The sequence below is a fragment of the Anneissia japonica genome, unplaced genomic scaffold (assembly GCF_011630105.1).
Source record: "Anneissia japonica isolate Jap-2015-1 unplaced genomic scaffold, ASM1163010v1 scaffold3459_len64114_cov179, whole genome shotgun sequence".
NCBI classification, from domain to species: domain Eukaryota; kingdom Metazoa; phylum Echinodermata; class Crinoidea; order Comatulida; family Comatulidae; genus Anneissia; species Anneissia japonica.
The window spans coordinates 27,722-41,541 of NW_022750762.1; the positions used below are offsets into that span (position 1 = coordinate 27,722).

The 13,820-nt window shown below is 34.3% G+C and overlaps 1 protein-coding gene across 1 annotated transcript in view; it reads right to left on the reverse strand.

Annotated features, from left to right (window-relative positions):
- Positions 1-13,820, reverse strand: part of LOC117121521 — a gene marked incomplete at its 3' end in the record, with an annotated part of 46,621 nt that overhangs the window by 26,389 nt on the left and 6,412 nt on the right. Inside the window, exons 10-20 of the mRNA XM_033266747.1 lie at positions 12,433-12,620; positions 11,340-11,838; positions 10,574-10,741; positions 8,523-8,642; positions 7,957-8,171; positions 6,861-6,945; positions 6,277-6,468; positions 3,326-3,439; positions 2,148-2,408; positions 1,383-1,562; positions 172-353 (exon numbers count right to left, since the gene is read on the reverse strand). Coding sequence (XP_033122638.1) covers positions 172-353; positions 1,383-1,562; positions 2,148-2,408; positions 3,326-3,439; positions 6,277-6,468; positions 6,861-6,945; positions 7,957-8,171; positions 8,523-8,642; positions 10,574-10,741; positions 11,340-11,838; positions 12,433-12,620 — 2,204 coding nt within the window. The remainder of the gene's footprint in view (positions 1-171; positions 354-1,382; positions 1,563-2,147; positions 2,409-3,325; positions 3,440-6,276; positions 6,469-6,860; positions 6,946-7,956; positions 8,172-8,522; positions 8,643-10,573; positions 10,742-11,339; positions 11,839-12,432; positions 12,621-13,820) is intronic.

Genomic DNA, 13,820 nt, shown 5'->3' on the forward strand with positions numbered 1-13,820 from the left:
GACAATATATTTTTCCCACCAATACTTTGATTATTTCATTTGTTTTCACTGTGCGCTCTACGAACGTAAATAGAATTAAAATAATAATTTCAATCATTCATCAACCATCATCATGGCTATATGTTGGAATAAAAGAATGCACATAGTGCCCTTTGTTTGAGCATTACTTACAGCAAAGCTATTATCTAGAATGTTTGAGTTATCCTCTATTGTTCCAAAATTACATTTACCACCATTTTTACAGTCACATAATAATGTCAGGAACTCTCTGGAAGAATTTGCAACACCATCATTTGCAACTACGCCAAGTCTAATCATAGATGTATCTTGTGGTGTCCAAGTAAACACTCCAGCTGTGAATAAATTTATACATATATTTATTTATTTACCTAATTATTTAGGCGCACACATGCGCCAAGGCTTGCCAAAAGAGAATAAATATATCATTGTCCTACAAGTAGATATCCCCTCTCACAAGGCAATCTTACACACAAGATGCTTTACACAAACTAAATCTCAATGCGAGGCTTAGAGTGTGGAGCTGTTTGCTCGTTAGAAAAATCCTGCAACAATCCTGCAACAAAATTGAACACAGGACCCTGGAATTTGAAGGCAAGCACCTTACCAAACTATTAAACTCCACTCTGAAATACGAAATTATTATTCAAAAGAAATACTTCAGACTTGCAGAAGTCATCCGCTGTTATCCGCAATATTTTTTCATAAAACTAAACAGGATTATTAACAATGCTTCAAAGCTAATTTGCAACGATGTGAGGCAGCTAAAATCTCCAATCAATGCTGATATTAAAAGAAAATAAAATGCAATAATATTGGATTTTATTTCTTTCAACATCATTCTGTTGGGGGCCATCTCGTCTTTAAAACATAAAGTCATATTTTTTCCTACGTCGTATGCCTCTTTATCCATATTTAAGGGAGGTCCTGTCCTTGGATATTTCGGAAGAGTAAGGGTTAAAACGATATATGGTTCATTTCAGCCCCTCTCGGTGTGGAATGATGTGAACTCGTAGCTAGTATTAGCTCCTCTTCACGGTAGTTACGGCCATGCCCATACGCAATTCACCACAAAACGCTGCAAGATATGGGTTGTTCTCCTACCTTTACCTTTAGCTGTTAGTAATGGTGCCTGTATCTCATAGTAATGGTTTACTGTAAGTTAGGCCTAAAGTCGTCGACGTCGTAGTAATGGTAATAGTTGTGATGGTAGTAATTATATAGTACGTATTTTTTAGAATCTAAGAAATTCCAATATAATGTATGCATAATTCACATATTCATGCATTATTTGTCTGTATCTAATTAATATTTATACACTACAAAGCGTCTTCATGCCTACATCATTACAGCGTGAAACTCACTTGTTGGATCAATTGAAGCTCCAGCTACGGGCTCGAGAAGAGAGAACGTAATTTCATCATCGTCTTCATCTGTAGCAACCACAGTAAATGTGTAATTCTCACCAACAACTGCATAGATATAGCTCCCGTTTAGGACATTATTTTCGTCTTCAATGTGTGTGATATTCGGTGGGAAATTCACTGAAACGATACAACATTGAAAACGGTAATGTTTGGAAGCGTAAAAGTGCCGCTCAAATATTCAGATGACAAGATTCTGAATCTCGTCATGTCTACATCCAGATGACGAGATCTTGGATTCCATCATGTCTACATCTTTTACAAGAGATGATGAAATGACGAGATCCTGGATATGATGAGATCCAGGATCTTGTGATCTTACGATCTCTTCTAAAGGATGTCGGCATGATTAGATCCAGGATCTCGTCATATAATCATCTCTTCTAAAGCATCTCGCAGTGAATCATCAGCATCAGCAGTGAATGGGGGGGGGGGGGCTTGATGATCAGTCGAGGGGCGCTAATTCACTAGATGTATATATGACGAGATCCAGGATATTTTCATCTGATCATCTTTTGTATAGGATGCCGACATGACCAGATGAGTATCTAGACATCTGGGTTGCACTTTTAAGCTTCCATGGTAATGTATCCCTAACCTGAACAAACAATTAATATCGTAATAATAATAATAGAATTTAAGCTTACATTATCGTCAAAATACCATTCAAATAAAATAAATGTGTATATCATTTGAAACACTTACTTAGTTCCTGTACATCATTTGTAATAACTTCGTTAGTTTGAAGCGTATTAGCACCTGTATTAGTATCTTTTGTTGCCAGAGAATCAAACACACACTGAGAGTTGTCCCCACATGTTTCAACAGCCTTAGAGTACAACTCGGTACCCTCATTTTCTTCTATTAAGTCTTCTAAGAACTTTGGGACAAACGCCTCATCATTAATTGTATCGTACGTTTCATTCGATCTGTATGTAAATAATGATTCTGATGCTGAAATCCGCCCTGCAAAGTCATGAAAAAAAATATGCTGTTAGTATTTTTTTTTTTTTTGTCTTTCGTGGGGATCACCCACCTTTATTTGTTCTCTTTTTTTTCATGATTTTCAATTTTTCGTTTTCTCTCCTATTATACAGTGATCTTATGCTGTACCAATATTTACATATGCGTTCACAATTCAAAACAATTTTGCTTTTATACATTAATGCAATATAAAACAAATTTAAAAGAAAAATTAATTGAATTTCATAAGCAAACTTAAGTTTTTTTTAAGTAGGAGAAAATTGCACATTTCCCGTACTTCATTTCCTCAATGCCTATACATACATGCAATATATGTATCATACAAACACACACACACACACACAAATACATACATAAATACACCAACAAACACACACCCACGCCCACACCCACACCCACACACACACACATACCCACCAATAACCTACACATGTACATAGGCCTACGTATTTTTTTGTTTGTTCATTAGTATAATGGTACAAATAAAAAAGAATGATTACGAAACAATTATTTTACAAATATAGGCGAGGCGCAATTTTCTAATAAGGACAAAATAATGTACCAAAACTTGTTGTTCCTTTCAATTGTAAATCACATCTACATCATTTGAATAATTTATCATGTTACTAAAGCTTACACAATTACTTGTTTGAAGTATCAATGATCATAAAAGCGAGTCAAGAGTAACAACAATATACTTGATTATTATCAATAAGTTGAAAATGGTAATGATCACAATGAGGATGGCGATGATGTGGAGATGAGGATGACGATGTTGATATATTTAATAAGGAATCAAAGATGTGCGAAATATATCATGGTAGATGAATTATTAATAATTTCACAGGTATATTATTGGATATGAATACAATTTAATTTGTTTTGGTAGGCCTACTTACAAGAATTTCCAAAATCGTAAAGCTCTTCTCCAGTGTATACATCACCTGCTTTCGCAAGTTCGTCTTTTTCATTTCTTTTCACAAAATCATTTGTCACATTATCATCCCACACTCCTGTTATAATAACGATATTAATGTAGTAATTGTGAGAATATATGTATAACTTAATTACATGGAGACGGTTGCTTTATTATGTTGTTTGATTTACCTATCGGAATCAAAATTTGTGGTCTCAGCAATAGTTTTTATTGTCATGTGACACTGCGAGTGGGGTAGTTACATGGCAAGAGGTCATACCTATAATACTCTTCCTATATTGTGGGAACCTGTTTGTCTTTTTACGATGCTTGAATATGCTTAATACTTTTACATAGGCCTCAATATAGACCTTGCGATCAACGGTACATGAACATCAGCATACAATGGGGTGGGTGAGAACGGACGTGCCGACTCGTCCCGTGGGCCCGAACGTTTGTCACCTATTTACCAACCTAAACACAAATTCAAAATGCTACGAGGCTATGAGTAATTCAATTTATTACGTGAATTTTCTTCCAAACTTCTTTTTGTAATTGATTACGTTTGTTTTTCTTGCTTATCAAATGCTTTGGTATTTTTTTACGACCTAATATAGTATGACGCTAATATTTTTACTGTATATTGTTGTTACCATCACAAGGATGTTATGATTTTAACGGATTTTGTGTCTGTATGTCTATATGCGGCAAATTTTCCATGCATTCATCACTTGTAGGTCGGACTATTTGCAACAACGTTCTACATGGACTTTCTGATAAATTAATCTCAAAACTGCAGCGTGCTCAAAATATATCTGCTAGACTTACTTCAGGAACTCCACATTTTCATCATAGCACATCCATTCCGGGATGATGTCCGGCGGGGAATAGTTTAACTAACTTTATTTAAGCGTATTTAAGTTTAATATAAGATTTTAGTGTCCTGGGTACGACGTTATAAACTATATCCCGTCCAACTAATTCCGGCAACCCCATTTTGTGGTCTTAGCTGAACAAATGGTGGATGAACTCCTCGGAGCCAACGGTCAACCATCCTCAGGTCAAACCTATAGTTTAAGGAGTAGGTTTAATTTTATAACGCAACATCTTACTCACCAAGTGTATGGAGGCTTTTCTGCATGATGCGCTTTACAAATCCAACTATTAGCAGTGGGTGCGGATGTGGGAAACCATTTAAAATAAAGGACCCCGCACTAAATATCTTAACAACTGATTTGTATGGAACTTTCCGTAGGAGTTACAAAAAGGACATTATTCAATTTTAGTGATAATCCAGATTCGGATATGAACCCATGGTGTCATTTAAAGTATTCACATTCTATACTAGAATATCTCCAAAACTAATCAATGGATCTGAATGATCATGTTTTTGAATAGTTTGTCATGGTCGAAGGAAGTAACATTTTTTTGGTAACGATCTGGAGTAGGGGAGTAGGGTGTGGATATGAGTACCACCTAAAGAAAAACGTCCCAGACCAGATATGTTAAAAAAAAAACCATGATTTGAATAAAAGTTTCTGGAAGAGTTAACAAATTTACAAGGAAGACATAATTTAGTGTATATTTGGGTAAATTAGTTAATGTCCCAGAGGTAAATGTCTTAATTTATGTTTATTTGGTTTGTTGTGTTCCAAGGAAGCATGTTTAAATAGCTACCGGATCGCACATAGCTAAAAACGCTTTGGTGGTCTAGTTGATTATGACGTTCGCTTTGCAAGCGACAGTCAATTCGGTCCGAATCCCGGTGTATGTTGAGAATCTGTCTTCATTCATTTTTTTAAAAAAGGAAAAGATGAGTGGGAATTTTATACAGGGCAGAATTATGATGTGTGGAGGTACACACTCTCGGAGTGTGCTCTAGTTCATACATAATTGTAATCTATTACAGCATTATTTTAACTTACTTCTATTGGCTTTGTGATAATTTACAGATATCTGTAAGTTGTATTGTTACATGTTGAATGTCCCAAAATGTTCAGTTTCTGCTGGATGGTTCAACCTCATTTAATATGGTTCAAATAAAATAAAAATCAAGCATAGTTGGTTAGGGGACGGGAAGCACACAATTCACCAATATATAATACTTAATGCTTAAAAAAATCGAGCATTTCTTCGAGTTTCTGTCAGTACATACCACAAAAGCTAAACCCAAATTACTATGGAAAACAAATGTGAGCTGTCGTGACAAAATGAATCTTTGTGGTACAGAAAATGAAAAAATGAGTTATCGACATATTTATATAGATGAATATATAACCTTTATTTTGGTTTTTAAATCATGTTCCTAGAATTTAAAAACAGAGTAAAACCGGAGTAAGATCATTTTAAAGTTCAGTTGTCTAAAAACATAATTAAGAAAAAATCGCCTCAGAAGATAAACAACTCATAAATTTTGTGTTGGTTTTCCTATCAATTTTGAAAAATAGCTTTACGAAATGTGCCCAGTGTGCCTCAAAACATGATTACCTTAGGTAACTCAATTCGGAACTTCTGTTACTATGAAATATACATATTAAAATTTTTGTCAAAATATTACTTATAAAAAATATATTTTCTGGAATATATCAACTTGACCTGGCGTACCACAAGACTCATTTTGTCACGATAGCTCACAAATAGTATCTCGACTTCGTAATATGCAATACAGCTGGCTTTGAACATAGAAATTATATGAAACAACAGGAACTTTTGAAACGTGTATATTGTTATATATAGTATTATATATTTTTATATTTATATAAACAAATTAACATTAAAATAAAATAAAATAAAATACATAAATTACTCTCTTTTCATGAATTTTATATTATATTACTGTATGTATCTTATATAGATATTTATAACTGAACAAATAAATTACTGATTTACACAAGTTAATTATTTGGTTAATTTTAATTGGTTATTTTTACAAACCTAGAAGTCCTCTAGCCATTCCCTTGTAATTAACTGATGCTTGGAAAACAATATTCAGCATTCCACTGGAAGCAGCGACTGAAAACGATACGCCATCGGACCAGGATGATAAATACCTGTCTTCTCCGCTAGCCAACTCTCCATCGACAAGTTGAATACTAAACGATGTATCCTCAATACTCGTGTATGCATCTGCAAATGAAATATTATTGTTTATATATAAAGGATAGGTCCTATGTAACCTAGGCTAATCCACACATGCTTACGGGAGAACTGAAAATCGTCCAATGATCTCGTTTAGATCCTGGCAATTGTTTTTTTTTTTATCGAACAAATTCCTCATATAATAATGAATAGCTATGCTAATTCAAATGAGATCACAACCACAACCAGTGGTGCAAAAGGTGAATACGCTTACATACTTTCATTGTTTTACAAAAACATATATTAATTCAAGTTTTATTAATATTCAGCAAAATACAGCCTTTTAAAAATAAGTCTTAAAATTTAGGATTTTAATACCTAACCTCCGAAAACTGTACTCTTGTCCATGTTCACAAACCAAAGAGCATAGAGGCATTTACCTTCAACTAGTGCTGTTTTATTGATAACTGTTCCATTTACAAGTATATCTAAATCCAAAGCATCTTCCGTGATCCTCATTTCAACCTTTGATAGAAAATGTTTGTTTCACTTACTTATGGATTTGCATTTAAATATGAGTCACACATGTCAAATTATTGAAATATACAAATCCCTTACCTTCTAGTTGTGAAAGAGAACAATTATGCATGACAACCAAATGAAGTGAGGTTGTATAAAGGAGGTATAGAAATAAGTATATATTTTATATAAAAGTTAATAGTTTCATACAACTTTAGCTGCATGTGCTTATTATGTTGTTTCGTTGGATAGCAATTTGACCTCATTCTGGCCTACATGAACCAAAGCGTGCAGACCAGTTGGGCCCATAGAGATAATAATAAGAATACTAGAGCGCTAACTGCAATGTATTCGATGTTCGAAATACGCAGAGCTGTGTGTGTGTACCATCCAAGATGGCTGCCATACATTCAGACCAATCAAATTTCGCCTAAGCACTATGGCGCCCTCAATTTACACAGAAAGTTTAGTACAGCTAGTTACCCATATGTTTTAAACTCGAGCGCTGTGGTGTATGAGTGTATTGTACACGATTTTAATTTTGTTTTAATTTTTGAATAAGATGCTATACTTGGCCTTTTTTTGGCTACGATAGTTTAATAATTTGTTATTATCAATACTAATTATCATTAATGAAATAATAGTCTGCCAAAGGGCTTATTTATGGTAATAATATGTATACTAAGCCTAAAGGTGGCGCTTTCCTACTGCAGCCATCTTGGATGGTACACATACACAACTTTTCATTGCTTCGCCATCTTGTCAGCACTCTAGCTGTTTAATAGCTCTATGATTGGGCCCGGAAATGGGTCCGATTGTAAAACAATTTGCTGAGTTACGGCTGGCGAATACACTGTATGTGAATACGGTGCCTGTGAAGCAATACCAGTCCAGTGAAAAACGACGGTGATGGCGATTTCATTATATCAACAGAGGCAATGTAGCACGAAAATTAATGTAGGCCTTTTATTATCGCATAGAATTATAATTTTAATGGAAACAGCTATGTAGGCCTACCTTAGTGCCATTGTCAATAGCACCTACAAATGACGTAAAGACGGTGGCACCAGCTACGCTGTCGGTTTGTAAAATAGGAGGTTGCATTCGACACTGTACAACGAATCGTTGATTGTCTTCTAACATTACCTCCTCCAATATGTATTCCCCAATACCGTTGAATGTATAGTCATAACCATCTAGCGTGGTCATATGGGGGTCACCAAACATCCATCCTGATAATAATATAACATGATTTATATGAACATTACAGTGGCGGATCCAGGAATCCAGGGGGCCCAGAGAGGGACTTTCACAGATGGCGGATCGATATTACCTCAGCCCCAACGATGTAGGGGCCTAACCTAAAAAGCCTTGTGGGTTTTTAGGCTAGTTTTGTAAGAACTGGGTCTGGGGGTAATTATCAGTGATAGTGCTACGCTCGCACACCCCCACTTTTTACAACATACTTTGCAAAGTGTAATACATACAAAAGCGGTGTATTGAAATAAGGAATAAGCAAACAACATGAAATGCAAAAAAAAAAATTAAAAAAAATAACCGAATAATAAACTTATCTGACCTACCTGTGTTTGGAGGAAGATAACCATCGCAGGAGCCCGCTGGACGTTTTTCAGTAAACAAACCGCAGAAGTATGGATCCTGAGAGGCGGCGCAGCAATAATACTTCGGAAATAGATCTTCAACTACATATTAAATAAATATTATAGGTCACAGCTTCGAAATCATAGTGAAAAATATTAAATCTAGGTAGACTGCGATGATCCATTTATTATCTTTGGAGTAATCTTGCTAACAGACACACGTACAGGAATTAATACATAACCTCTCCTTTGGCGGATGTGACAGATAGATACAAAATATTAACAGTCCTCGATTATAATTATATATACAGATTTAAAATTTAACCAAAGAGGAATTTATGAGTCAAAAAATGAATATTTATTCATTGTTGTACTACACTATTTCAACTGTATCGCAAAGTGCAGCAACGAATCCGCATACGCACAGCTAAGTGGTTATGTATGAACTAGAAGAAATAATTATATAGTACTTAACTAGGTTAGATCAAAATATTTCTTCAGGCCTTGCAGTAATGTTTTTATGCATTAATCTAGTGTATGATACGCAACTATACTGTTTATATACTAAATGTTTATTAGGTCTGACATGCTTATGCAAACTCAGACAGTGTCATACGACGCATCCATCGAGATGTTTCATTCCGTCGGTCTTAATTGCGAATTAAGGCTATCCATAGGCCGAATGTCAAATGTTGTCTCTTCGGACTTACGTGCGTTTAACAGACGCAACTGCCTCTAGGACAATAAAAGGAGTAAAATATTTTACATAATTTAAGTTCGGCCTATTTAAGAGACTTTATTTAATACTGTAACCAACATTGAGGGTATAACCCATCTTAAATTTTTTTTTACCTAAATACTTTGGCTCATGTGCACTTTAAAGAACCTAGTGGTGGTACCTCGGTATATTGGTTGTGGACATAGGAGATATAGCTATTACCGATTTACCTCAGACACGAAGAGACCCTTAGGGGAGTAGTTTAGATTGATGGTGCATCCAAAAGACCAAAATCAACAGAAAATTGAAAAGGAGAAAACAACTTAACTACGAAAATCATTACGGAACAAAAGGTTCGGTAAATAAAGCCAAATGGTACGTTCCATCAAACAAATAAAGAAAAAAAAAAACAACTTAAAGCAACTAAAAAAAATATACGTGGTACTTAGGTATTAATGTTCTTATAGATATTTGATCTTAAATTCCATGCTTGTTGAATGTATTTTTTACAATATTTATCAAAGATGATTGAAAGATTTTCATCTATATCAGATAGATCATCTAAAAATATATGATGTTTAAAATCATTAGAACCATAAATGAAGTTAGTCCAATGAATGTCTAAGTCATGGTTACGTAGATCTCGTTAGCAAGATATTGTACGAGCTAGTCCACACCCCGAGTGCTTAACACTTCGGTATAAAGCGATATATAGGCCTAAACCTAACTACATTACATTACATACTTAGTCTATAATTGGAATAAAAGAGTTTAAACTTCTTTCGCGGTTTCATCTTCACTACTTTGTTGGTACACTAACGTCATTTTCATTATGGACTTAATCTCAAGTAAGAACATGAGTAAACTTAGATGAGTTTCGTTATAACATACCCTATGTAACCCCAAAATGTAGTAATAATAAAATACTCAATTAATTTAGTTGTAATGGATAATTATGCTCTTATACTAGACCCACGGAAAACCCACATCCGTTCTCTGTGAGAGCTTGGCATATCGTCATTAACGATCCGTCCAGTTCTTTGTGGAATTGCGTCGACTGGCGACCGTTACGTTTGCGCAATGTAGTAACTATTAGCCTAGGCCTACTAGGGAAACATAACTGGAGATCAAACCACGATGGTTTTGGGGCTGTAAAAAAAAAGAAATAACCACCGAATAGAGTACACCAGGTTAATATTAAAATTAACATCCTTTGCATCAATATCATTTTATTAAGAAGTTTGTAATCTCATTCATCCGAGCTGAAACTTCAAGAATAACATCAAGATTCAATTAAATGAAAATTTCAACTTACATATCCAGTTCCAAAAGGCAAAGAAACTTGTCGGCTGGTACCTTTCAACAAAACTGCTTTGCCAAAAACTACCATATCCCACGATGAGTGATTTATCTCCACGGTAGCAGCATCTTATACCGGCACCAGTTCGAGATGGTGTTGATGTTTGAAGACAGAAAGGCAATCCTGTTGACATAAGCAATTCAGAATTGTCATATTCACTGTTAAATAATAGTTCAACAGTTTATATTTTTCGAGGCAGGTTCAAATACCGTATTATACATAGCCTTTTAGGGGCGACGTTCTGGTCTTGAAATAAAAGAAGTCGTCAGAAGTCACGGTATGATCTAACTATGCCTGTTGCATAGAGTAATGAGCTGTACTTTTGTATGGAAAAATATCTCCGTGGTCATACAATACTCTCCACACATAAGTATAAACGTGTATATACTGTTGTTGGTAACACAATACAATTTTTATTAATAGTGTTTTCAATAAATACAAATTTATGTTACATAGGCTAAATGGTTATAACAGCGAGACATGTTCCTCTAATGTATATTTGATAATATTTTGGGTCATTCATCCTCTGTATAAATTAATCTTCAAGTTATTCGTTTGTAAGTCACATGAAGCGTTGTTTATATCGTTTGGTTTGGTTAAACGTCTTACGTGATGTATATGACATACACACACACACACACCCACTCCCACACTCACACACAAAAAAAAAAAAAAAAAAATATTTAGTGTTTAAAAAAAAATATTACGGATATAATAATACCATCTAAGTTGTTAATATTCGTCAAAAGATTCTCATCTAATGGACTGCTGGCAGTGGTTCTTCTTGCTCTTTCTCTTCCACGGACTCCGTTTCCATAACTACCATCACTTCTCCCTTGACCGAATGCGCAAGGGCACGTTCCTAATCGGTGGTCCCATTCACTTGGATCAGGCTCTTTTGAATACCAGTTGAGGCACAACTGTTTGACGTTTACTGTCCATGGACTATTCCTATCAACACGATATATCCACCTTGCCTTTAAGCCTGTGTTTCCTAATACCTGATCAGGGCGATACCTTGATAACGCGGTAGGAAAATTTGACGAATTTAACTGTGCGTTGACATTGTCTACAGTGCTACCAAATAAAGCATTGTAGCCAATGATAACATCCATTGGATCTAATATTTCTGCTGCCCATTTCATTTCGTTGATCTGATAGTTGAAGAGAATAAAGCCAAATATACCATCTGTGACCAATGCAGCTTGGAAAGTATTCGTCTGAAATTAAGAACAAAAAGGTAATTAAATAGCATTTCGTATAATAAACAATTGTATGCTGTTCTTTTGCAACCACTGTCAAGGCTCTATGTTGTGTATTGCTCAATCAAGAAAATATCATATTGATAAAATAATGTTCAAACTGAAGGTTTCGTTGAAAGTTTGTACAACGCATGTGTTTTCAAATTAAATACAAATGTAGTACGGTGTAATGTAATGAAGTATTACAAAAAAGGAAGTGTTACGTTATATATAATAACTTTTATGAAGAAAATAGTTGTTTCTGACATGATTTCATGGTGTTGCCTCATGGCTGCAACGCACATGCGCAGTATAAAAGCTCGGCACACTGCTTATAATTCACTAGTTTCAGATTTAAAATAACATTTTTGGATTAGAGAATAAAAAAAAACCTTATTTGTCCTGATGGAAGTTTATTTGGCGTTCCTGCAACAAATAAATAGTATTCAAACACACCATTCATTATCGGTAAAATGTGCACAGAATAAGAATGTAAAATATTAATAAACATTTGGTTTATAATCACAACTTGATTATATCATGGAGCTACATGATTATATGATCTATACGTACTTTGTCCGTGTAATTTATTGCAGGTACTTGTTGAAGTTTATGCCAAGTAATTAGTAGCATCCAGTCAGCCTGAAATTGTGTTTTATCAAAATAATTTTCTTCTGACACTGGTGAATTTTGAATTTGTTCTGTAACAGTCTGCAGCATTTCTTCTGTGGCAGTAGATGGATTTTCGTTATCATACACCTACACAAGAACGAAATTAACAAAAAATTACTGTAAAAATACAATTACTATTATTCAGACTTCAATATTTTTCATAATTGCAAGATTTAATTAGATTTACTCTTTCTCTTTCTTCTGATAACTTTAATTCACATTTTAACAAAATTAATACTTGTAATGATATTTCTTTTGGCACTTTGATTTTTAAAAAGAAAAATAAAAAATGTGTAAAAGTTTATGTAAATTAATTTTTTTAAAAACATTGAAATGCATCAGTTCAATTTGTGAAAATGCCTCGCAGAATATGCTTTATTGTATTATTGGTATAACAGAGGTTATTACAGTATTAGACTTTTCACACATAGTCTCAGTTGTTGTTTAGTTTTCCCCCAATCAGCAGCACTATCACTTTCACTATCCAAACATATAAGTATTTCCCAGTTTGGTTTCTCAGCTGCAGAATTATTCTCCTGAAGGCAATTAAAGCAACTCAATCGAAACGTTGAGACATTTATTCTCAACAAACAACAGTTCTTTTCAGAGTTATCTATACTTGGTGTACCGCAAGCATTACCTATATCAGAGTTCAGTCTCAACACAATTATTTATTTATAATCTGACAATATAATGGACACTAATCATTTATTAGACGGTATGCCTTTTACTGGCACACAACCTTTTAACTAACACATACTAAGACACACACACACACACACACACACACACACACACATATATATATATATATATATATATCTGTCTCTTATACACATCTAGATGTGTATAAGAGACAGGTATTATACATAGCCTATATTATATATAATTGTATTGTATCATGATTTATTTATAAAAAGCATCCCTTCGGATATCGCGTCTGGTCGTCAAATGCTAATAAGAAGAGGGCGTATATTGATTACTGTTATTTGCCATGCATCAAGGATTAGTGTTGTCTAACTACGCAGGCACATGAGTATAACAAATTTAAGTGCTTATATATATATACATATATATTACAGAAAAATTCTAAACCGTCTTGCGGTAATTCTATAAATGTATTTAAATACTTTTTTAAACGGTAAAGAAGAAGAATCTACGAGAGTGAAAAAATTGGTGTTTCAATCGGGAATAGAACCCGGGACATAATGATGTCTGTGCAGACGCTTCAACTAGGCCATTGAGGTTTTGTTGGGAATTAAAATCCGATTAAAGCATTTAAATATATA